Below are 27,357 nucleotides of genomic sequence, written 5' to 3' on the forward strand. Positions count from 1 at the left end.
TTGAGGTGGAAGAAGGCTGTCTTTGTGATGTGTTTGATGTGTTTGTCGAAGGAGAGGGTTTGATCAAGGATGATTCCAAGATTCCGGATGTGAGGTGAGGTGGATACTGGGAGACCATCAATGTTGAGGATGAAGTTTTGGGTGGATTTGGTGAGCATTTTTGGACCAATGATGATGATTTCAGATTTGTTGCAATTGAGTTTGAGGAAGTTTGATTGAAGCCAAGATTTTATTTCAGTAATGCAGTTTGTCAGTGTAGAGTGTGTGGTGGAGGAGATTGACAATCACTGTTAACAGCTTGGAGAGGCCCACAGCTGTCATGGGAACGCAGATGTAGGAGAGATACCCTATACCACGGATCTGAAAATATTGATATCGCACCCAAATATTGATATTGCACCCTTTGGAGCCGGAAACAACCAAGAGCAGCAATGAAGTTGCAATGGGAGGTGGTGCCCAGAGAGAACAGTGCCCACAGTAACTCACTGAGGACCTGGTCTCAGTGACAAGGGAAGTGGTTAGTAATAATAGGCTTAGTCAGCCAAATCAGCGGCGTCCACTGAGTCAGAGATCGTTTAAAATGTCATAAGGTTTATGAGTAAAACTGACTCAGACCAGCCTAGCCTTAACCCTAGCTTTGCAATTCCTTTCTCCCCACAGATGCTGCTCGATCCGCTGCATTCCTCCAACAGTGTGTTTTTTAATATAAGCAGGAAACACTCAGCTAGTCAGGCAGCATCTGCGGATATAGTTAATGTTTCGGGTCGAAAACCCTTACCTAATTGGGAAAGAGAGAAACCCATTTAGTTTTCAGTAGCAGAGAAAATGGGGGGCAGATGGGCTGGCATCTGTACAGTAAGTACTCCACCCCATCTACTTCAGAAAGTCTTCAGCTCTAATCCTCATGCTATCTCCCCTCAGTACCTCTCTCTTCACCTTCTACAAAACTCCTCAAACCCAGTGTCAATTATTATGCTTTCAATCACCTTTCTCCTCTATCTGATCAGTATGTATTTCCCATATGTGATGTTCACTGCCTAAAAGATTCCATTTCAGAGCTGCATTACAATTGAGATGTTCCTCGCTGCCCTTGTTTTATGGCAGGAAATCCAGACAATGAATAAAATGACATTAGTAATGTATTAATAGATCTTTAGGGAAATCGCTTATATTTCATTGAGATTCCATTTCAATATGTTGTGCTACACATGGAATAACGATTTTATTGCTTAAGGGAATCTGTAGCGGTGTTTAACTGATAAATGTTTGTTCAATTTATGCAATGATTGAATGACAAATACAATCCACAGCAATTTTCACTTGAATATTTGTACAATGGAACTATTATAAAACAGAAAAACATCCCATTAGCGCACATGATGTTCCTCATTCATTCTTCTGAATATCCTCCATTTTCTACAACACCACAAGTGGCATTCAGTGCGCTGCTGAGAAAGTTTTGAAGGGAGAAATGAAAATGACTTTTGGCTAAGTGGGCACTGAAGCGAAATGACGTACAACCATCCAGAACAAAATCCCTGTGACAAGAAATACAGGAATGTATGCATGAGCAGCATGACTTAATCAATAAGATATTTTGGATTGAAAATTTTGTTATAGCACTGGTGCTGTACATGTACATGTAGAGTAAGCGTTTAGGATGCTAACATAAAATTATGCAGTAATCACAACAGTCTGTGAGTAGAATCTAAGAATAGGAACAGAGTGTCAGAGCTGCTCTGCCATCAGATTTATATGGGAATAACATGTCGTTTATGCATCAGCACACAGCAAAGGAAAGCAATCCCTATGAAGCTAATCTAATAATAGACTGTAAGTTAGTGATTACTGTTTCATGTAAAGTAGTTCTCGGTAGCATTAATGGCCTAATTCTGAGAGACTTGCTACTCACTGTGGTGAGACTAGTAACTGGAATACTTCTGACAGATCTACAGGCTCAGGTTTACTGCATGGATTAGCTTGAATAGCCATATTAAATGAAACAGAATAAAATAAAAACAATTTTACACTGAGTGAAGGCCTGACTTATAGGAACTGGCAGCTTCTGTGGCCCAAGGCACAGAATTAGTTTTGCCACTCGATAATTTGACTGATTCACTTCACCGCCCAGAACAGGACATTTTATGCTTGATTTATATATAATCAAGTCACCTGCTCAGTGCTGGGAAAGGCCAAGTCAATCCTAATTTGCTGAGTGTACTGAGTGTCTGGTGAAGAATACAACACATCAACATGTTTCCTGCCACACTACGGAGATTTTATTAACATTGTTATTAACTCCTTCTATTCACGCTTTTTAAAGTTGCAATAATATCTATCATCATGTTAATATGAAGTTGAAACCCATCCAAATGTAGCAAATATGATATCATAAAGATTACTAGGATAAGCACATCTTTGCCAAGGACTGTTTGCCACAAAGGCTGCACTTCAATAGATCTTTTTGCACCATTTATGTCCAAATTGCACATCATTGTGAAAATACCATTGTTAATCCTCCGCCCTGTATTACATTTTGAAAGAAATTATTTTGTTATGTGGATCCATTGAAATAGATATCACCATATAAGCAATATAAGCAAGTACAACATCTGAAACATGCTGTTATTTTAACTCATTGTTTTCACCAAGTTCTTTAGTTTAGAGATACAACGCGGAAACAGGCCCTTCGGCCCAACGTGTCCGTACCGACCAGCACATTAACACTATCCTACATACATTAGGGACAATTTACATTTATTCCAAGTCAATTAACCTCCAAACCTGTACGTCTTTGGAGTGTGGGAGGAGACTGAAGATCTCGGAGAACACCCACGCGGTCCCGGGGAGAACGTGCAAATTCCATATAGACACCCCTCCTTGTTTGGGATCAAACCCGGGTCTCTGGCGTTGTAAGCACTGCAAGGCAGCAACTCTACCACTGCGCCACTGTGGCACCCTCTCTTAAATACATTTGTCAGTTTTTCTAGTTGTATTATCAGAATGCAAATCCTAATCCACAATATGACATCTGGCATAGAGGTCTTTCACTCATTCCACTGATACCTTTCATACACAGAGGATTCACAGTATTAAGTGATGCGCACACGAGTCACTACAACTGACCTCCATCTTGTTGGATCACAGACTGCAATCAGGACCAAAATGCCCCGAGTCATCCCAATCTATTGCTGTGAATCCAGATCAGCCAATTTTAGCTAGCTCAGCAAAAGTGGAAGATTATGTGTGTACGGCTCAATGTTACATTGGATCATGCTTTACAGTGACTTGTGGTTTACAAGTTGAAGTAAATACCCAAAAGAAAAAATAGTATTGTGGGTTCTGTTCTAGAAAAGAAGGATTATCACCGAGAAAAAGAATGTAGAATCTTTATGGATTTAAATGCAATTTAAAGGCAGTTATTGAGTTCTGTAAAACTGGGTCACTTACTAATAAAGTTCAATGACTTCAATTCAATTCAAATTTTTTGTAACCTTTTTTTGAAGCAGCTTGTGCAGTGCAGTACATACTGCAATTGGATTGGTAAACTACAAGTGCAAGATCAGGCAAAGCCCTGTCATTAACAATTAAATTTGACCTTGTCATATTTGATAATTACAGAGCACAAATACTTTTCCAATGTTTAAAGGTTAATGAACATCATCGCTCTACCTTCATTTGTCTCGCTGTGGGCCACAGTCTTGTTTGTTCGGTAATTTTCAAACACATTTCTATTATGTCTGTGTAAGAACTGTAGAAGACAAATTCTCTTTAGTTGTTTTGGGGCAAACCAGATGGAGTTCAGACACTATGGGATGTGTCATTTATCACAGTGACAGCAGGTAGGTAGAAGTGCTCCAACTGTAGCAGCCGTGGATAAGTCATCTCTTTTCATATGGAGCAGCTTTAGGGTAGCAATATTGGATTTTCAAGCAAATAAAGAGATTTTTTATATTGAATTTATGTCATAACTCGTAGAATATGGCATAATGTTAACCCATTCCCACCTTAGTTTGGAACATTTCCATCGTTGTTAAGGGATATTCACAGCTATTTATGAGTACATTATGCATGGAAGATATATTTGGAAATTGACTATGCTCATTTTTATGTAACATGCACATTCCATTTGGTCCTCACCGTAACCCATTCTTCACACCGCAATTCCTGATATTCCCTTCAAGACTCCTTTGATGATAGGAAAATCATGACAAAAAAATCTTGTTTATAGAATCTCCATCATTAAGAACGTCATTCCGTTTAACTCCAGCAGTGGTAATATTGAAGGCTAACCCGACCAACCCCAATTGCTTTTATAATAAGCAGACACAGACAGAATGTACCAAATGGCTGACTCTTGTGCTATGAGTTATTAAGATTCTAAAACAAATTGATATCCTTTCTCTTTGGCTTCTCCCCACACTGTCATTCCCACAAGACAAAAAAAGGTCAATAAAGACAATGTGAGAGACCTTGGGACTTTGGGTCAAAGTGAGAGATAAAAACAAAGTGCCAGAGGGACATGACAGGTCAGGCAGCATCTGTGGAGTAAAAGGAACAGACAACGTTTCAATTCAGGGTCATTACTCAAGACTAGGAGACAAAAGAGAGAGATTGAGCTCATGCCTCATAATTCCATTATTCTGTTCCTAGGTCATCAGATGAGGAGAGGATCAGATGTGACTTTATCCCTTCTTACCTCATGTTGAGTGGATAACTGGCATAATTACATCACAGATTTGACTTGGTACTTGTCAGACGGTCAGAGAGGAATATGTCCCTGTTGTACTTTACCTGACTGGAGACCAACACATTGCAGAGAGGAAGAAATTGAACAAAACTGACAAAAATATTTTCAAACATACTAATTTATACTTAATTTTTTTAATTGTAAAATGATAAAAGTACCATTATAAAGGAATTGTCATAATGTATAGATAAATAAAGTACCAATATTAGAATTCTGAATCTGAGAATTCACTTAATGAAAGCTATTGTATTTCTTATTGATAAAATCAACAACTCTCATTGTGTCCTGGGAGAAAATGGCAAGAAATAGCTTGAGAAATGAATTAGAGTATCAAACAACATTGAATCTGAAACAATGTAACAACAAAGCTATATTGTTTTTTATGAATACTCAAAAAATCCAATATTCCAACCTCTACTGAAGCATAAAACCCCCTGAAGGACAAGCCTATTTAATCAATATTAGTTCATTTCAATTGAAGAGCCTTACAATGTCTGTGCTGATGATTTTATGGATTTCATTACCTGTTGGTGAGATGATTCCTGGTGATAAGAGACCTGGGACAGCATGGGGCATGATGCGAGAGTTTTCTGGCAACGTGACACTCAGTGTACGTTTTGGAGGTCTTCCAGGCCTGGAGCTGTCGTGGAAGAAAATAATTTATTTTAATTGTTTTTGCTACTTTGAAGAAAAATATTTATTTTACACTGATCTTCAAAAATAATTATCTCAAATTCCAATAACAATCAATTTATAGGAGAATGAAATGTAAAACCATTAATCTTGCAGAACATCTACCAAAGCCTGCCTAGTAAATTCAATTTCTCTATATTTTCACTCATCCATGGGAATATGAATGTTGCAGCTAAGGCCTGCATTTAATGTTCATCCATACTTGCGATAGAGTCATAGAGTCACACAGCATGGAAACATGCCCCTTGGCCCAACTTGCCCATGTCAACCAAGATGCCCCATCTATGCTAGTCCCACCAAAGTCTCTTTGGCCCATATCCCTCTAAACCTTTCATATCCATGTACCTGTCCAAATGTCTTTGACATGTTGTTATTGTACCTGCCTTAATTACCTCCTCCGGCAGCTCGTTCTATATACCTACCACCTTCTGTGTGGAAAAAGGTTCCTCTCAGTTCCTATTAATCATTCCCCTCTCACTTTAACCCTATGACCTACTTTGGGTAAAAGAATCTGTGCATCTACACTATCTGTTCCCATCATGATCTGATACACCTCCATAAGTTCACCCTTCATCCTCGTGCGCTCCAAGGAATAAAGTCCTTGCCTGCCCAACCACTCCCTATAGTTCTGGCCCTCAAGTCCTGGCAACATCCTGGTAAATCTTCTCTGCACACTTTCCAGCTTAACAACATATTTCCTATAGCACGGTGACAAACATTTAACACAATACTCCAAATGTGGCCTCAGCAATATCTTGTACAGCTGTAACATAACATCCCAAAATCTATACTCAATACCCCAACTGATGAAGGCCAATGTACCATGAACCTTCTTGACCACCCTATCTACCTGTGACACCACTTTCAGGAACTATGTAACTGCACTCCTAGAGCCCTCTGCTTTACAATACACAATCTCCTATGCACTGAACCATGTTGACTATTCCTAATCAACCCCTGCCTAACCAAATGCATATATATCATATCTCTTAGAATACACTCCAGTAACTTGTCTACTACAGATATTAGGCTCACTGGTCTGTAGTCGTCGTCGTCGCCACCCCCCACCCCCCCCCCCCCCAAGTCTTCCAGCATCTCAATGATGATTAATATATCTCAGCCAGGGCACCTGCAATTTCCTCTCTAACTTCGCACCGTGTCCTTAGATATTTCAGATTGTACTTGAACCAAGCAGCTTGCTAGGCCATTTCAGACAGTGATCTCGTTGTTGTTAGTCTGGAGTCTCATTGAGGTCAGAACAACAGGAGTGGATGACTGATCTGTTTCCCAACAGGACAAGAGTGAACAATCTAGTTGTTCATGGTCACCATTAATTCCATTAGCTTTTTATTCTGGATTTTCTAAATTACTTCAAAATAAATTCTCCAGCTGTGTGATGGGATTCTGAATACTGTCTCCATGTCAATAATTTAGACCTCTAAATTCTAGTTGACCACTATGCCACCGTACTCTTTCTGCTTGTTCGGGAGGATAGGAAACAGTGAGGTGGAAAACGGAACAGCACATTTGAACCAGGTCTTCCTTCAACATTATTCATAATCAAAGAGATTTTATTACTAGAGCATGTTAAATTAAATGGCTTTATTCCACAAGTCGGACTTGCTAATGGCTATTGATTTCAAAATAAATGCAATAAATACAGCACAATTTGGGTTCAAATTGTGCTGTATAATTTTATTAATGCAAAGATGTAAAAAGAATAGAGAATGTAAAAGTTTCCAAATGATACAATGGCTTTCATCGACGGTCAGGTCAGAATGAATGGTTCTCTCCCAAGTGAAATTAACTCTGTATAAGCACACTTATCTTAAAATGATAAAGTCTTAATATTAAAATTTGTTTATTATTCCAAGAATCGGATTAAGGAATGCATTTTCCCACAGAAAAGGAATTTAGAAAATAATCCTGATCTGTTTTGAATTGGTTTTCAAAGCACGAGGGGGTTCCTGCAAATGAGATTGGAATTAGAAAAGATTGTTCAGATCACAGTAAAAAAAGGGTCGGTCTTGTCCAAGAGAGAGAATTTAAATGAGATTCATAAAAGAAAAATGGAAATATTTCATGTTTCCATGAACTTTAGATAAATTGGAGGATGGGATAAAAGATGAAAGTGAAAGCAATTTTACCAGATAAGTTGTAAATACATCACTGACTTGTTCAGGGATTAATAACTTTATTCTAACTGCCTGAAGATCACATTTGTGCAGAATCCCCTGCAGCAAAACAATTGCAATTGTAAATCCCCAAGCAGATCAATAGCGTTCATTTTCATGCATTACTGGAAAAGAGACTGCAAACTGTGCAAAAAGATATTCGCTCAAAATAATTTGTATCTGAAATTTTCAACAGAATGAAACAAGCGTCCTGATAAAACATTGCTTTCACAGATTAGGAATGTAGTAAATGTAATGAAAGTTATTTAAACTGTCAAAAGCAAGAGGATGCAAACAAACATTTTTTAAATGAGCAGATTTAATGTCCTTTTAAAAAATGTTTCTGCAAAAAACTCATAAAATCTGGCTAGCTTTGGTGAAACAAGGTTGCTATTAACCTTTCCTGGTATTCAAAGTGGAACCGATTCCGTTGTTAAGTAGAAAGATAAGAAACACGACTTTCTCTTTCCTACTGACAGTAACCACTTTCTGGGCCCATTTTTACAATCACAGTACAAATTTTAGGCACTGTGTCAATGTTCTGCTTAATGATTTGGTTCAGTGTGATTGAAGTTGAGCTTGTGCAATTAGTGCTGGGATCATGGCTGAAAACAACACTGAACTGTCCCTCATCTTTGTAGTTATGGATTCTTTTCATTCATTTATGTGATATGGATATCAATGGCAAGGCCACCATTTATTGTCCATGTCCAATTGTCCTTGTAAAGAGAAGAAGGTTGGTGGGGTGAGCCGCCTCTTGAAATACTGCAATTGGTCACGTGAAAATACTCCCAAGGTGCTGATGTGTAGGGAAATCCAAGATTTAGATCCTGCAATAATGAAGGATTTGTGAAATCTTTCCAAGTTGGAGGTAGTTTTCCCATGCATCAACCACCCTTATTATTCAAGAAAGTTAAGTATGGTTGAGCAGATGCTATCTGAGAAGTGCATAGAGGCTTGTTGATGGTAGTTATTACAGCTACATTGCAGTGGAAGCAGTGAATGTTTAAGGTGGTGGACTGGATGCCAGTTAAGTGGCTCACTTTATCGTTGGTGATCATTTTCCAATGTTCTATAGATACTGGATCAATTCCTGTGGATTTAGGAGAACTAATGTTATCCCACTTTTTAAGAAAGGAGTGAGAAAGAAAGCAGGGAATTATAGACCAGTTAGCCGGACATCGGTGGTGGGGAAGATGCTGGAGTCAATTATAAAAGATGTAATAATGCATTTGGATAGCATTAACAGGATTGGTCCACATCAGCATGGATTTATGAATGGGAAATCTTGCTTGACTAATCTTCTGGAATTTTTTGAGGATGCAACAAATCCCACCGACTCGCACAGCTATCTGGACTACACTTCTTCCCACCCGGTCCCCTGCAAAAAGTCTATCCCCTACTTCCAATTCCTCCGTCTACGCCGCATCTGTGCCCGGGATGAGGTGTTTCAGACTAGGGCTTCCGAGATGTCCTCGTTTTTCAGAAAACGGGGCTTCCCCTCCTCCATTATAGATGAGGCTCTCACTAGGGTCTCTTCTACATCCCGTAGCTCCGCTCTTGCTCCCCATCCCCCCACTCGCAACAAGGACAGGATCCCCCTCGTTCTCACCTTCCACCCCACCAGCCAGCGGATCCAACATATCATCCACCAACATTTCCGTCACCTACAACAGGACCCCACCACTGGCCATATCTTCCCATCCCCTCCCCTCTCTGCATTCCGCAGAGACCGTTCCCTCCGCAACTCCCTGGTCCACTCGTCCCTTCCTACCCAAACCACCCTAACCCCGGGCACTTTCCCTTGCAACCGCACGAGATGCAACACCTGTCCCTTTACCTCCCCCCTCAACTCCATCAAAGGACCCAAACATTCTTTCCAGGTGAGACAGAGGTTCACCTGCACCTCCTCCAACCTCATCTATTGCATCCGCTGCTCTAGATGTCAACTCATCTATATCGGCGAAACCAAGCGCAGGCTCGGCGATCGCTTCGCTGAACACCTGCGCTCGGTCCGCATTAACGCCACTGATCTCCCGGTGGCCCAGCACTTCAACTCCCCCTCCCATTCCCAGTCTGACCTCTCTGTCATGGGCCTCCTCCAGTGCCATAGTGAGGCCCGCCGGAAATTGGAGGAGCAGCACCTCATATTTCGCCTGGGCAGTTTGCGGCCCGGTGGTATGAACGTCGACTTCTCCAACTTCAGATAGCTCCTCTGTCCCTCCCTTCCCCTCCTCCTTCCCAGATCTCCCTCTATCTTCCTGTCTCCACCTATATCCTTCCTTTGTCCCACCCCCGACATCAGTCTGAAGAAGGGTCTCGACCCGAAACGTCACCCATTCCTTCTCTCCCGAGATGCTGCCTGACCTGCTGAGTTACTCCAGCATTTTGTGAATAAATGGATAAAGGAAGCTGGTGGATATAGTGTATCTGGACTTTCAGAAAGCCTTTGATAAGGTCCCACACAGGAGATTAGCGGGCAAAATTAGAGCACATGGTATTGGGAGTAGGGTATTGACATGGATAGAAAATTGGTTGGCAGACAGGAAACCAATTTTCACCATTAATTAACAAGTCCCTTTCAGAATTAACAGGTCCCTTTCAGAATGGCAGGTAATGACTAGTGGGGTACTGCAAGGCTCGGTGCAGGGCCCACAGCTATTTACAATATATATTCATGATTTAGATGAAAAGTAACATTAGCAAATTTGCAGATGACACAAAGCTGGGTGACAGTGTGAACTGTAAAGAGGATGTTATGAGGATACAGGGTGACTTGGATAGGTTGGGTGAGTGGGCAGATGCATGGCAGATGCAGTATAATGTGGATAAATGAAAGGTTATCCACTTTGGTGGAAAGAACAAGAAGGCAGATTATTATCTGAATGGTGTCAGATTAGGAAAAGGGGAAGTACAACGAGACCTGGGTGTCCTTGTATATCAGTCACTGAAAGTAAGCATGCAGTTACAGCAGGCAGTGAAGAAAGCTAATGGCATGTTGGCCTTCATAACGAGCGGATTTGAGTATAGGAGCAAAGAGGTCCTTCTGCAGTTGTACAGGGCCCTGGTGAGACCGCACCTGGAGTATTGTGTGCGGTTTTGGTCTCCTATTTTGAGGAAGGACATTCTTGCTATTGAGGGCGTGCAGCGTAGGTTCACGAGGTTAATGCCCAGGATGGCGGAACTGTCATATGATGCAAGAATGGAATGACTGGGCTTGTATTCACTGGAATTAGAGGATGAGAGGGGATCTTATATAAACATATAAGATTATTAAGTGATTGGACACGCTAGATGCAGGAAACATGTTCCCGATGTTGGGGAGACCAGAACGAAGGGCCACCGTTTAAGAATAAGGGGTAGGCCATTTAAAACTGAGATGAAGAAAAACTTTTTCACCCAGAGTGTTGTGAATATGTGGAATTCTCTGCCTCAGAAGGCAGTGGAGGTCGATTTATTGGATGCATTCAAAAGAGAGTTAGATAGAGCTCTTAGGGCTAACGGATTCAAGGGATATGGGGAGAAGGCAGGAACAGGGTACTGATTGTGGATGATCAGCCATGATCACATTAAATGGCGGTGCTGGCTCAAAGGGCCGAATGGCCTACTCCTGCATCTATTTTCTATGTATCAATGAATCCTAGATGGTGTCAAGCTTTTTGAGTATTCTTGGAGATGTAATCATCCAAGCAAACAGAAAACAATCCCCCACGCTCCTGACTTATGCCCTATAGGTGGTAGGAATGCTTTAAGAAATGAATTTCCAGTTATAGAGATGAGAGAAAGTGGTGTATAACAGCACAACTTACCATCACAGATTAGTGTTCATAGCCTACATTGACAATTGATATAAACAGCTCTTAGGAGCACATGAATGTTCTTTTTCTTCCCCTTGCTACTTTATTCTGTTGCTGATTCCCTGCCTTACAAATATCTGTAATTTCCTGCATCATACTCACCAACCATTGGGAGAAGTTGTCAGTTGCAACTCAGCCACATATTGTTCCTCTCGGTTTCACAAAACTGGCCAGACCATCAATAGACAATAGACAATAGGTGCAGGAGCAGGCCATTCGGCCCTTCGAGCCAGCACCGCCATTCAATGTGATCATGGCTGATCATTCTCAATCAGTACCCCGTTCCTGCCTTCTCCCCATACCCCCTGATTCCGCTATCCTTAAGAGCTCTAGCTAGCTCTCTCTTGAATGCATTCAGAGAATTGGCCTCCACTGCCTTCTGAGGCAGAGAATTCCACAGATTCACAACTCTCTGTCTGAAAAAGTTTTTCCACATCTCAGTTCTAAGTGGCCTACCCTTTATTCTTAAACTGTGGCCCCTTGTTCTGGACTCCCCCAACATTGGGAACATGTTTCCTGCCTCTAACATGTCCAACCCCTTAATAATCTTATACGTTTCGATAAGATCTGCTCTCATCCTTCTAAATTCCAGTGTATACAAGCCTAGTCGCTCCATGACAACATATGTCAGTCCCGCCATTCCGGGAATTAACCTAGTAAACCTACGCTGCACGCCCTCAATAGCAAGAATATCCTTCCTCAAATTTGGAGACCAAAACTGCACAAAGTACTCCAGGTGCGGTCTCACTAGGGCCCTGTACAACTGCAGAAGGACCTCTTTGCTCCTATACTCAACTCCTCTTGTTATGAAGACCAAAATTCCATTGGCTTTCTTCACTGACTGCTGTACCTGCATGCTTCCTTTCAGTGACTAGGAACCCCAGATCTCGTTGTACGTCCCCTGTTCCTAACTTGACACCATTCAGATAATACTCTGCCTTCCTATTCTTACCACCAAAGTGGATAACCTCACACTTATCCACATTAAACTGCATCTGCCATGCATCCGCCCACTCACACAACCTGTCCAAGTCACTCTGCAACCTCATAGCATCTTCCTCACAGTTCGCACTACCACCCAGCTTTGTATCATCTGCAAATTTGCTAATGGTACTTTTAATCCCTCATCCAAGTCATTAATCCAAGTCACCATCTCCTCACTAACCTGCCCCTTTCCACATCCTGTCATACCTCAGTTCAACAAATGATCTGCATTGTCCAGGGTCATAACCATGGCAATCTGCTCTGCAGCTTCTTCCATGTCACCTACCATTGCTGTGCCGACATGCTAAGTCCAGCCTACTGACCATCTGGACCTGGCCATCTTTACCCTGGGGTTTAAAAGGTCAGCTAGATTGACCCTCCACGTCCAACCCAGATAATAAGGATGGATAGCAAGTGGATACTACGCAAATCTGGCTTGTGAACTGAATCCAGCTCCCATCTCCCAATTATTTCAATGAGCGTCTTCCACAGATTTCTCAGAAATGAGCTGGGTTTAGCATTTCTCACTCTGTGCTCATTTGGAAGATTACTATTTATACTGTATCATGTAGATCTCAGCCTGCGTTGTACCGCTCACAACTGAACCATGTCTTGGCTTGGAGCTTTAAAACCATCTTTGAAAGAGGTTTGCATTATTGAAAAAATAGTTCCGTGCTTCAATGAAAATCTTTTGTCATTTTTACTTGAGGGTAAACTTGCTTTTATTTTGTCCAATGGAGTATTGGGCAGTTCAGCAGACCCTGACCGCTTCTATTAGGAAATGGCCCAGCAATGGCCCAGCAGTTGCATTGGTTGTTCAAGTCAACAGGACGGCATCATCACTAGGATGGAGGACACCTGCAGCAAGCTTGCAACATGTGGTCACTATGAATCCAGTCAACTATCAACTATCACTCAACCATTAACTATCACTCAGGTCCAGCCAGCATTACAACACAAAGTACTGTGCTACCCACATAACAAATACACAAATCATTTTTTGATGTGTTAAATGTTGTTGGTGCTTTTAATCCCTTTGTCATTGAACACCATGGCATATTCAGTCAACCATTATGGTGCATCTCCCAAAATAGTCCAATATTGCCATCAGGTGCTCAACAATTGGTCCTTAGAGAATGAATTGTGAAAAAGCAGTTCTTGTACATCATATCGTAACACTGTCTGATAGCTAATTGATAAGCTTATACATGACATATAAAGAAAAAGTTGTAAAGTTGCATGAAGGATTGGTGTGGATGAATACCAAATATTAAAGAACTAATTTGCTTGATTAACCTTATAGTACCCGATTGCTTAAACCATCTTCTTGTTCTTCCGTCTCCTGATACTACGATTATTGTTTCAACATTAATCTTAGCTACCAGGTATGTGGGCCTCCAATAAAGGTATTCTGGAGCACCAATAATGGCAGGTCTCACCAAATACATCACATTTCAACAGAATGTTAGCTTTGCAATGCATTAAACTGCACAGGACTCAGCAAAAGATTCCCTGACACTTGGTTTCAAGCTGACCTCTAGTGTATTTCCAGCGTCTTCTGTTTTTATCTCTTTTTCACTTGTCCTTCCAGCTTGTATCCCTATGTGGAGGTTGTGCAGAAGGCAGGAGGCTCGGAGTCACAAATGTGATTTTGCCATTGAGTGTCAGGGGAGCTCCAGACGGTCCAGGAATGATGAGAGTGAACAGTTGCAGCTTGACTTTTATCTTTGGTCAGAATTTTAAATGCTCAACTGAATTTAAAATTAATAACACATACCTAAAGAAGTATGGTGTCCCTGAAACCGATGAATAGATTAATTCTGCAGCTTACAATGCTCCTGTCCTATGGTAACGCACATGTAATGTGCAACTGATTCTCCTATTATATCACGTCCATTAAATAATTTTTACTAACATTTAAAACAAATTGAGAACAGAATATTCAACAACATTTGCTTTGTTAAAAAAAATGTCCACAACAGACCTATGTATATTCATGCATTAGGAACATTAAGCAAAGCTCCACACGATGAACATTTGTGTCTAAAACCATTGCCAATGGAAGGATGGCATTTCCAAAAAATTGGCTCATTTACTCAAGTGCAACATCAGCCAAAGCAGTGCAAATGCTTGAAGAGTTTTAAACACAAATCACATCTTACATATTGTCTGCCCTGATTTTAAGAATATCCCATTGGAATGTATATGATCTGTGGTAAAACCCACAAAATTGGTTATTAATGTAGATTAAATTCATTTTTAATAATTTCACCCATTTACAGTCCAAGAAAGCTCTCAAAATTGGTTATTTTTATGGAAGAACATGTCCTAAAGAAACAACTTTTTAGATGTCCTTACAATATTTAACACTAAGCCAGTATATATGTATAAATCAGAGGTATTCCAATATAAAGTTTAAAAGTATTTTCTGAATCAGCTACAGAGCAGGCTCCATTACATAATGATCACAAAGACGCAAAGTGCTTAAAATTGTGTCCAGATATACTTGCAATATTTTAGATTAGGACTGAATGGGAACAACATGAATCTGTTACATGACTTGAACATATTAATTGTAAGTAGAATTGATTGAAATGAGATGGAGCTTCTTGAATGTGGTTCAGTAAACTAACTTAATTACAGGGAAAATGATGCTTCTGATTCACCCTTTCCTTCAAGTAAGTGATGGTGGAGTGTCCTCATTATTATGAACAAACAGTGCAGAGAGAACTCAATTGTTAGTGCAGGTTAAATTTGTGCCCATAAGTATCACTTTCTCCCTTCACACTCACCACTCACCAAGTGGATGAACTGTGTCCACACTCCCAGGTGCATAAGCTATTATGATATAGTTCAACATTCTGCCCCAGGGAATTAGGAAAATTTGAAGAAATTCTGATTTACAAATCTTAATCAGCTCCAGTCATGGGAAATCAAAACTCCCATCAGCTGTTATTGAAATTTATTTTTAAAAGAGAGTCCGTCGTTGATTTTCATCATTCGATATTCGGAGCCAAGCACCTATTCTTGGAACTCACTCCCCAAACCATTGATTCCAATTCCCAATATGCTGTCCTCCCTTACATGGCACGTTGGGATTTACCAACTTTCAGGCACAGTATGAATGCAAGTTGCCAGACAAACAGAAGATAGACACAAAACGCCGGAGTAACTCAGCGGGTCAGACAGCATCTCTAGAGAAAAGGAATTGGTGACGTTTCGGGTCGAGACCCTTCTTCAGACTGAGAGTCAGGGGAAAGAGAAATGAGAGTTATCGATGGTGATACAGAGAGATATAGAACAATGAATGAAAGATATGCAAAAAAAGTAACAAAGATAAAGGAAACACGCCACTGTTAGCTGTTTGTTCGGCAAGAACGAGTACAGACAATGAGACCCAACAAGACAATCTGGAGAATTTACTCAGTCAGGCAAATGTGCTTCAAATATGTTTTGACAAAATAAAACATACTCTACAAAACAGGTTTCAGCTCAAGATGCAGATTCAATGTCCATACTATTACTGTAATTCACCTGTTTCTACATTAATGTTAAAAGGATCAGGGATGAGACAAAATGGATTGGTGCTGAGAATTTCTCTTACTTTTTTCATGAGCAGCTCGCTTAATGAATATCTATCTGTATTAGCAAGCCTGTGAAGCTCAATATTCTCTCCAGATCATCAACCAATGCTGGCAGATCAGCGTCAAAGTGACTGTTCTCTTCACCGGCCATCAAACAATACCTTTTCTAGCGAGTGTTTCTAACTAATCAGTAGAGACTGGAGAAAGCCCAGTTTGCATTCTCCTAAGAGGCCAATCATTCTGACAGTGGTGATAAGGAGTGGGCACATTTCAACTGAGCTCTCTTTGGCCATACCCCTCCCAAAGCTCCAGTCCTCTGCTACTGAAGAGAATCAATACAAATGCTCCATGATGGCTTCTGTAAATAAGAACATTTATCAAACTAATTACAGCTTGTGTTTCCTTTCATTTAGAAAGGTGTTCCTATAATGTCTTTAGGGCTTACCAGATAACTTTGGAAACCCACAACAAACTTAAACTCGAGACTGCCTTGATCCTCAAAGGTGTCCCAGCCCCAATCTATGCATTTAAGATCTGATAAGTTCACAGAAACAGACAAATATTAGCGGCTTCCTAATTCAAAGGAAAATAGCGTTATCATTGCAACATGAACATTGTGAGGAGAGAGCAAACTAAGTAATCTACTAATCAATCAATAAATCCAGAAATCTGGACTCTCTCCAAGCAGGAAGCAGAATTTAAAAGCCTGTAAAAAAAATTCTGACCCGTGCACTTTGAGAAACTAGTGGAACAAAGGAAAAGGTTCAACAAAATACAATCATTTCACATCATATAGTGTAATGGAGAAATTCTGACTGAGCTGTTTCAATCAGTAGGACTTGTGCCAGTGCAGAAATGAGCCACTCATGGTCATTATTAACCCGAGCACAGTTCTCTTTTTAATGACAACTGAAAGAATTTGAACTTCTTGTTTTTAAATAATGAAGACTCTAATGCAGCCAGGAAGGAACAATTTGAGAAGTACACAGCTGTTCTTGAGATAAGCATAAAAGAGCACAATAACATCTAGAATTCAGCCTGCCCTATTGTGAATGTAATTCCACTGTTGTTAAATTTCTAAACAGACAGAGCTTTTACAGACTCTGAATTATTGGCCACTATGCATAATCTCTGACTACAATAATTCTGATATCACAAAGTGAATAATATACTCCGTGGTGTACTTATCCAAAGGGAATGGTGTTTTATTTTGAGTTCTTAACAACCAAATGAACAGGAAATTATCTGTAATGCTGAGTGCTTCAACAAACAGAAAAACAAAGTACATCTTTAACCTTCACTAGACTTTACATGGATAAACATTATATTTTATAATGATACTAACACTAAATGTTCAATTGACTCAGCTAAAGCCCTTGTATATAAAGGTTTATTTGAAATATAATAAGAATTAATCATCTATGGTTGGCACATTGCTCTAAATATAATTTGTTAAGAGAAAGTTGCCTAATATTCTTCTTCACCTAGTTTGTCTGCAACCAATGAATTTTAAATAACGGCAGTTAACTCAACAGTTACAATCTCTTGTTAATCTAAAACATAACACAAAAAGTAAGGAAATTTGTGTTTGGTAGATTATTTCTTTGTTGTAACAATGCTTCTTGGCAATAAATCTTATACCGTTGGAAAGCCTGTTTATTTCCCTTTTAAATAGTGCCACATTTGTAAGGAACATGCATTTGTGGGATGAGCAACAGAGCTGAGTATATGGGTTGCGCCCATGAAAAATTTGCCAAATCTTCTCTGCCAATGCCAAACAGCTTATTCTGCTGTTGCTATTGACTCTTGTTTTGAGCTTCTGGTACCCCCAGGTGCTGACAATCAGGTGCCTGATTGGCACCTGATTGGCAGCATCTGTGAGCATGGGCCCTGCTACAGTGGTCAGTAGGTGTCTGCTCCAAGAATCGGCATGCCACGTTTGACTGATCTGGATAGGGCCCGTGCGATAGGGCAACTTCAAGCTGGTGTTCTGCAAAACCAAGTTGCGGCATTATTTGGAGTGAGCCCTAGTACCATCTCCAAAGTGAAGGCCAAGTTCCATATAACAGGGGATGTCAGAGACAGGCCGCGAAGTGGGCGTCCCAAGAAGACGACACCCGAAGAAGACCGTTTCCTCACCCTGTCAGCACTTAGGAACCGTAGGCTATCTTCTACAGATTTGCAGTCAAGGTTTGCAGGACGATTTGGCCGACGGCTCTCTGCCCAGACAATTCGGAACAGACTGCACGCAGCCGATCTCCGGTCTCATAGTGCTGCCAGGAGGCCTGCCATGACTGCCCTTCACCGTCAGGCCCGTTTGCGCTGGTGTCGGCAACACGTGCACTGGAACCTGAACATGTGGAGGAATGTTATGTTCAGCGATGAGTCCAGATTCTGCCTACGGCAGTTGGATCATAGGGTCAAAGTGTGGAGAAGACGTGGAGAACGCTATGCTGATTGCTGCACCGATAGAGTAACATCTTTTGGTGGAGGCAGTGTGATGGTGTGGGGCGGCATCTCCCTCACTGGAAAAACGAAGCTTGTCATCATTGGAGGCAATCTCAATGCAGAGAGATATCGAGATTAGATTCTGAAACCAGTGGCAATCCCATATCTCCACAGTCTGGGACCGAACTCTATCCTCCAAGATGACAATGCTCGCCCCCCACAGAGCAGGATTTCTCAGAGACTACCTCCAGAATTTGGGAGTGGAGAGGATGTAATGGCCTGCCAGCAATCCTGACCTCAACCCCATTGAACGCTTGTGGGATCAGTTTGGGCGTGCTGTTCTTGCCAGAGTGACCAACACAACCACGTTAGCTGACTTGCGACAAATGCTGGTTGAAGAATGGGATGCCATCCCACAACAGTGTGTGACCAGGCTGGTGACCAGCATGAAGAGGAGGTGCCAGGCTGTTGTGGCTGTGTATGGTTCTTCCACACGCTACTGAGGCTCCTGTTTATTAAATGAATAAATTGTTAAATTGCCAATATGTCTTGTTTCTTCAGACTTCAATCATCCAATCCACCAAACAACACCGAACAAGAGTCAATGGCAGAATAAGCTGTTTGGCATTGGCAGAGAAGATTTGGCAGACTTTTCATGGGCGCAACCCACATACTCAGCTCTGCTGCTCATCCCACAAATGCATGTTCCTTACAAATGTGGCACCATTTAAAAGGGAAATAAACAGGCTTTCCAACGGTATAAGATTTATTGCCAAGAAGCATTGTTACAACAAATAAATAATCTACCAAACACAAATGTCCTTACTTTTTGTGCTATGTTTATAATGTATCTGAGTAGAATATACATTGAAAAAAGCAGTCGGGTGAGACTTCAATTTTAATTTTTCCTCTGATAACCAACATATCCCAGATGAATTGTGTACATTTTGAGTTAAACATTCCCTCAGGTAAGCAGAGAAATTTCCTGGTTCCCATCCACCAGAGGAGCTCTCTTTTGGCTCGAATGGAACACTGGTAGCTGCTTGCATACTGCTGAATGAATTTTTAGCTTCATTTAAAATTAGCAGCATTTTTTTTAACCTGAAGGATGCTTAGGTTTCTAGTCATGTTCGTGCCATACGTGAACTATTTCTAGCTGATCAACAAAGGTTTCCAGAGTTATCTGGAATAAATTGGTTTCTATGAATTCTGAAAAGATTGCCCACAATCACCCCAACCCCCACCACACTCACCCTTATATCCCAGTTTGTGATGATCGAAAATATGTGATAATTATTAAACTGGTTTGCTTGGGTGATAATTTTCCATTACATAAATATATTTCTGACTGAGCTACATATATGGGTCTCCCTTGTTAATTTTAATTTAATTTATAATGGTTGGCAAGTGACATTAAAGCGGTTTTATTAAATTCCATCGAATAAACATTTGCAGAATTACCTGTCACAGGCAAAGGGGTTAATTGCTACAACCTGACCTGTGTTAATGTCGAAGATAGACATAAAAACCTGGAGTAACTCAGCGGGTCAGACAGCATCTCTGGAGAAAAGGAATAGGTGATGTTTCAGGTCGAGGCCCTTCTTCAGACTGAGAGTCAGGGGAAAGAGAAACGAGAGATATAGGCGGTGATATGGAGAGATATAGAACGAATGAATGAAGGATATGCAAAAAAGTAACAATGATAACACCTTCTCCACCTTCTCCCCAACCTTCCTTCAGAGATTAAATTCCAATAAGGGCAGGAATGTCTTCTTCAAGTTTATGGTCCATCAATCCACAGCCCAACAATCACCTAAATCGGATTAGGCCTTCCTCAGAGATTGCTGGGCAAACAGCTGGTGAATTTTGCCTGTCTATAGTTTGCCCTGACTGGGTTGAATTCGGACAGTCCTGGAAACTCAGAGCTATAATGCAAAGCTCAGAGAGTTGGTGCAACCTTGCCTGGTCAGAGTTTAATTGAGACCAAAATATTGTGACATCTCATTCCTGTTACAGTGTATTGCTTTAGGTCTACTAGTTACACTTCATATCAACTGCTTTACTAGCTTAAATTAAAAAACAAGGCAAAACGTATCCAGAGTCACGGGCAACATGACACTTTGACTCGCTGATGACGAAACAATCAGACTGCAGAACAAATGCACTCTCTTGTACAACTAATCTGATTAAAGCCAAGCAGTGCCATCGATGCTTAATGAACAATCAACATTAATCACTTCTGTGGTTGTTCAACCTCTTAACCTGATACTTAGTGTTATTTATTGCAATGAGTGTACAAGCAAACACTGTTTTATTGCACAATATGGACCCAGTACACGATGTCCAGTTTATCAGTGACAGTTTTTCACTTGTTTACTCCTTCAATTTGAGAGCAAGCTGTAGTGAGCAAGGACTTTAACCAAAGAACTTACATGAGCCCTCTTTACCATTAAAGCGTGTCTAATTATAAACATCTTCCTTCTCATGACAGTGAATCATCTAGTAACATTTGCATCTTGATTTTGATCTTTTCACGATCCACAAAATCTTGAACACCGACGACACTTTCTAATGACCAACATATTGGGAATATTTTTGCTCTGCCTCACTAAATATACCAGGAAAAACACCTTGGTATGCAGTCAAAGAAGAAATAGAGTAATATAAAGTTTTTGACATAACCAACTGGAACCCTAAGAAAAAATAAATAAGAATATTCATAAATGTTTACAATAATTAATAACACAAATTGTAATTTAAAGAAACATTTACATCTAACGTATTTCCCCTATCTTGAGATTGCAAATCATACATTGGCTATTGAGATGGTGAAATATTAATGAATAATTCTACAACCCACTAATAACACAACACATAATGAGGCTTGATAGAATGAAACAGTCAATTGCATTTACATGGTATTGGAAAATCCTTAAGGGGGTCCCAGTTTTAATTTTAATTTAAACTCAAGTCTTCATGCATACATTCGGGGATTTAAAAACACCTAACAATATTATACCAACGCTAAATATCCCTTGGAGACGTTTATGAGAATATGCAGACATTAGTTGGCATACATTTTTCTATGCTGCATGATATAATTTCAATATAAAAATTATTTAATTTGCAAGGGAAAAGTGTTTACTTACTGCAGGCTCTATCATGTCCCATATTGTTTTCTTCCAAAACATTTGCGCGGCTAATATGCATAGCCGAGACTACACAAGAGCAACACACACCTGCATGTCACTTCTGTGATTTAGGACCATGCATTTATGGTCAAAAGAAGGTACAGGCCTTAACAATGCTTTGAAGCCCATCTAATTTTTACTTAAAGAGGACTTACCTAAGCCGGATCCGGGGTCTTACGCCTTGGTGTTTGGTGCTTGTCACCTGCCGCTTGTGGGCCACCTTTAAGTCAAATACTTAATATTACAACAGCGCTTCCTTATGCGCCTTACCACCATGCCACCAGATTCTGAACCTCACCAATTCCCCTTCCACGATTCACATGCCCAACCCACTAACCATTGCTATGAAAAATCTACCTCCCAGCCCATTGTCCAAATTACTACCAATTTGGTCTCTCAAGCCATTCTCCCATCCCCAAACACCTATACCGATCTAGCATCTGAATCACCATTCCCAATCCATTGAGTTACTGCTCCATGGATTAGACATCCTCATGCCGTCAGGATAAGACTTGTTTCCACAGGGAGCGAATCAACCCACGTCCACACAAAACAAAAACCTTCCAGTAAATGAATCTACTGTTACATAGACAGATCTCTTGAAGAAGGTTCTGAGATATGGTCATTTGCTCAATCTCTCAATCTGGGAAATACCGCATGAAATTAATAAAATATCTAAACAGAAAGAACTGTGCAAATTAATAGATAGGCAAAACAAAGGTTTTTCAGCCAAATACTGAGGTAGAAAAATATATGAGACAATCAATGCTCAGTGTTATTTCATTTCATTTCATATATACAGCGCGGAAACAGGCCTTTTCGGCCCACCAAGTCCGCGCCGCCCAGCGATCCCCGCACACTAACACTATTAACACTATCCTACACACACTAGGGACAATTTTTACATTTACCCAGTCAATTAACCTACATACCTGTACGTCTTTGGAGTGTGGGAGGAAACCGAAGATCTCGGAGAAAACCCACGCAGGTCACGGGGAGAACGTACAAACTCCTTATAGTACAGCACCCGTAGTCAGGATCGAACCTGAGTCTCCGGCGCTGCATTCGCTGTAAAGCAGCAACTCTACCGCTGCGCTACTACATTATTAACATATATATATCAGATGACAAATCCAGCAACAGAACAGTTGCAGTTAAAGCCAGAAATCAGTAAGCTGCTGTCCAAGATGCCATGCTCTTGTAAATGCTACATTATTCAGCTGAGGCTAATGATGGGGGGTTGAGGTCAGCATAGATCAGCCATGATCATATTAAATGGATTGAGCTGTTTGATAGCATAATCCTGGTCCTATTTTCTTGTGCTCTTGGATAGTGGATCTATTCTATATGATGTATCTGGACAACAGGAATGCATATATCACATTGTTGTTGAGTCCATCTCGGCATTGACACAATCACCGTCCCCAAATTCACCACCATGGTCCATGACCTGGGCCGATGAACTGGATTCCCTCTGTAACTGGATTCTTCACCTCCTCATCGGCAGACCTCAATCATTAACACAGGTGCACCTCAGGCTGTGTACTTAGCATTCTGCTCTAATCTCTTTCCACAGATGACTGTGCATCTAAACACAGTTCCAATTACATCTTATAAAGTCGCTGATGACACCACTGGTGTTTGCCAAGTCACAGATGATGATGACACAGCGTACAGGAGATAGAATAGAACATCTTGTTGAGTGATGCTGCAGGAACAACCTATCGCTCAACACCAACAAAACCAAGAAACTAATCAGTGACATCAGAAAAGGGAAGTCGAGAGACCCCGAGCCAGTTGTCATTGGTGTGTCAGTGGCGGAGATGTTAGCAGCATCAAATTCCTCAACGTTTCAATTGGCCTGTCCTGAGCCCAGCACATAGATATATTCATGAAAAAGGCATGTCAGCCCCTCTACCTCCGTACAATTTCAAGAAGATTCAGCTTGTTCATCATGTATTCTACAAGTGGACTGAGGAAAGGATCAATTATAGGGCATTATGTCTCCAGATTAAAATTACTTTGGGGATTGAAGAACAGTAGTAAAATATTTTAATTGGTTTTAATATTTTTGGACTCTGTTATCACTAACAATCCAATTTTTCTTTCCTTTTTTAATTTCACTTGCTGTACCAATTTGAATTGAATTAAATATTCTGGTTTGACAGTTGCTCTGTTCTTTTCACAGTCCTTCAATTTGATTAGTTACAGAGATAGGCAGTTATTTCCCGTGTTGTCCTCACATATGCTGGAAAATGCACTAAGCATTGGCTGCAAGGACTTCCAATGCAAAGGCCGAAAAGAAATCTTGGGAGCAATGCAAGTGTCCTCATAGGAAAATGAGGACCCAAAGTTATAAACTAAATTTAAAAAGCCACAGCATTTGGTGTTAATATTGCAGATTTACCCAGTAATCCAATTTGTCTTCAATTTATGTTCTTATACAGTAAAATATGTAATAAAGAAATTTCTTTGCAAGTCCTTATTACCTAAATAAATGGTGCATCAAACTGTAAAAAGACAAATTATTTTGTAGCATACCATCATCGAAATTTTCCCACCAATGCTTTACAAAAATTGCAGCATAATCACATAAAAAATCCATTCCAGTAAATAAACATCATCCGGCAGCTTTCAAGTACATGAGCTTGCAACAATTTTCCTTTCCATGGAACGCATTCACATGAAACAGATTTACTGATTTATTATCTATTTCTTCTGTACTCTTTTGCTAGTAAAACAAAAGCATGTTGTATTAGGATTCACACGATTGGGTTTTACATAAATTCGAGACCATGCGACCCATGTACTTTTTATTTAGGACCAGGATTTGAACATTACCATTTAACAGTAGCTATGTGAACTGTGGCACTAAAATAAAGGCTGCGTTACATTTGGACCATAACCTGCAATCTTTATTATGAATAGAAACAAGCTGTGCTGGCTTTTAATCTCATTATTTTCTTTCTCCCCAAGATTTAAAATATAATTTTAAATAGTAGTTATCAGTCTGGAAAGGTCCCAAAACATTAATTAAACCTTAATCTATTCAGGCATATTTCTTGGCTAAATAGCGAATATATCTAACTCCGATCAAGCTTAGCTGACACCTTGATGAATTGCTGTTACATGACTTCATAATCTGAAAACCCGGTATATTTGGTCAGCCCTTTACTACTGAAAGAAAGGCATAAGCTGCAAAGTTTGTCATGTGGCTTTGCTGCCAACTGATCAATGTGCTTCTGGGCAACAGAATAAGAAAAAATTCACACACAATATATATTTTATGGCTGCATGAAAGATTTTTAGGACCAGTTAAACACAAAGTATATTTGTAGGCAGGAGTCTTTTGGCATGCAAGGTATGTAAATCATTAATTGCATATCATAGCTCTGCTGTTCAATTCAGCAGGGGTGTGTGAACTAGGACTTAGAAATTACCTCCTTCATACAGTAATCATATAACTGAAAGCTTAAAAACAGAAGTTCACTTTACTTTTGTGGGGCACATGCAAAATGTATATTTTCACGTCTGTTTGGCGATGTAACTAACCTTATCTTGTACAGGATGAAAATATATTGGTTAAAATTTCCCAGAATAGGGGGGAAATGGTAAATCTCAATGGTGAGAAACTACATTTATCCTTTCAGTTGGGTAGAAAGCATCCAGCCATTTTCACAATGATGCCCACACTTCCCAGAATGTACAAGGGGCTCAGGCCAGCCCACGCCCCGGTTAATAAAACCTCTCAGAACAGATCATTTCAATCAACTTAACCATGATGAAAGGTGGGAAACTGTTGTTTGCTGCCAGCTGGATTTCTATACACAAGGTGGAAGAGAATTTTTCAAAGGTTGATCTTAAAAGCAAATTACAAACCAGAAGAATTGATCTAAGAAGAAGTTTACTTTCCTTGAAAAATGTAATGGATGAATGTACTTGATGGACAATGCCATGTCTCTGGGTAATGGGAGGACAAGTTTGATTAATATTGGAAGCGTGGCAGGATTCCTTAGCTGCCCCGAGGGTCCATTTACCTCAGGAAATAATGGGAGGTTTTCTGATGGCCCCATGCTGATGAGAGGCCAGAGAATCAGCAGGAAATAATCCTCAATCCTCACATGTGTGTTCAATATGAACCACCCCATCTCCAACCCAGCTCTGTGCATCAGCCTCAAGTAGGTTTGGAGAGGCGTTGGAATTGGATACAGACAAACAGGTGGTAGTGATCATGACAATGATCAGGGTTCGCAATGAACACTTCCTCCTGCTTAAACTAGGTTGTAATTATGAATGATTTGGGAGTCACTGTGCTAAAGAATTCTGAGCATGGCAGATCTGATGGTCTATTCACCCTACAGCATTTCAGTTAGATTTCCTGGCCCAGCCATGAGCTTCTCAACCCCTCTCCCAGTAATGATGTGAAAGGTTACACCTATTTCAGCGACTGACTGGGATACTGTGCTTCAGAATCCCCAGAATGCAATCTCCAGTGCGTCTGTACAAAAAGCTATGAATAATTCTAATATAACTTTTGAAATTCCAGAAGATTTAAACCAATGAGGTGCTTTTGAGATGTGGTCACTGTTGCAATGGAAGAAGTGGATTCACAGAGAGCAGGAGCTGTCTGTGATGGGAAGAAGTAGCCACTCTTACTGAAACAGTTGGTCGCTCTGTGGAAGGTGGAGCAAGAGCAAGGCACTTTGTGACCTTTTGGAGACAGGAACAAAGTTTTATGTCAATGACCTTTCTTTATCATGCATTAAATGTGTACTTAGTCAGAGAAACCAAGATCTTTTAAGGTTTAGCAATTGCTTCAGCTGCTTCTGGTTGACAAATATATATCCATTTCATATCATATCATATCATATATATACAGCCGGAAACAGGCCTTTTCGGCCCACCAAGTCCGTGCCGCCCAGTGATATTTGGTTTCTCATTGGTGGCAGGAATCAAAAATGCATGGCTTCCATACTGAGAACAAGAGTGCAGGGTGCTGAAACACTAAAACATGTTGCTCTCAATGTGAATATTGTACAATTAAACATTGCAGTGTTTTTGTTTTGTGAAGGTATGCATTTAAGGGAATATAAACTGATATGTGTTCAGCCTCTGCTTTAATATTGTAAGTAAATCTTGTCAGATAAGACTGAGATTCCCACTATCACTACTGCTTTATCCCAAGCCATCTTCTTGGCAGATTTCTGTTGTTGTGCCAAATGAACATTCACAGTCGACCAGAACACCTGCCAGCCCTCGGTGCTAATGTGCTTCTGAGAAAATAATGATGAAAACTGAAAACATATCTCGAACTGCCAACTTACTGTTGTAACCTTTCCATTACTCTGAAGCAAATTTACAACTTGCAAGAGCGATGAAAGGCAAAGGATATGGCTAACTGTGCTCACCTGGAAAGCAAAGCTTTGTGCATGCCGTTTGTGATATTTTCATCTGCCTTGTTTTGGAAAGAGAAAAGGGATCTAAATGTATCACTGCACTAAAGCTGGTGGCCTTTGAGACTCGAGGCAAATAGTGCTTATTTTCCATGAGGTGAACTTAACAAGAGATCCAAGGATCCCTCAGGATGAATAAAACACATTTTCTCCTTTTGTTGCACATGGATTTGCATTGTCAAAATTGAGAAGAGCTCTTTCCTGAAGAAGCACAGGTGCTTCC

General features: G+C 40.4%; 1 protein-coding gene across 9 annotated transcripts in view; it reads right to left on the bottom strand.

The window, feature by feature from the left end:
* Window positions 1–27,357, bottom strand: part of dacha (dachshund a) — a 331,988-nt gene that overhangs the window by 172,156 nt on the left and 132,475 nt on the right. For all 9 annotated transcript variants that reach the window (XM_078412308.1, XM_078412305.1, XM_078412307.1 and 6 more), the window contains exon 2: window positions 5,275–5,390. In XM_078412308.1, coding sequence (XP_078268434.1) covers window positions 5,275–5,390 — 116 coding nt within the window. The remainder of the gene's footprint in view (window positions 1–5,274; window positions 5,391–27,357) is intronic.

Source organism: Rhinoraja longicauda, chromosome 15, assembly GCF_053455715.1.
Source record: "Rhinoraja longicauda isolate Sanriku21f chromosome 15, sRhiLon1.1, whole genome shotgun sequence".
NCBI classification, from domain to species: domain Eukaryota; kingdom Metazoa; phylum Chordata; class Chondrichthyes; order Rajiformes; family Arhynchobatidae; genus Rhinoraja; species Rhinoraja longicauda.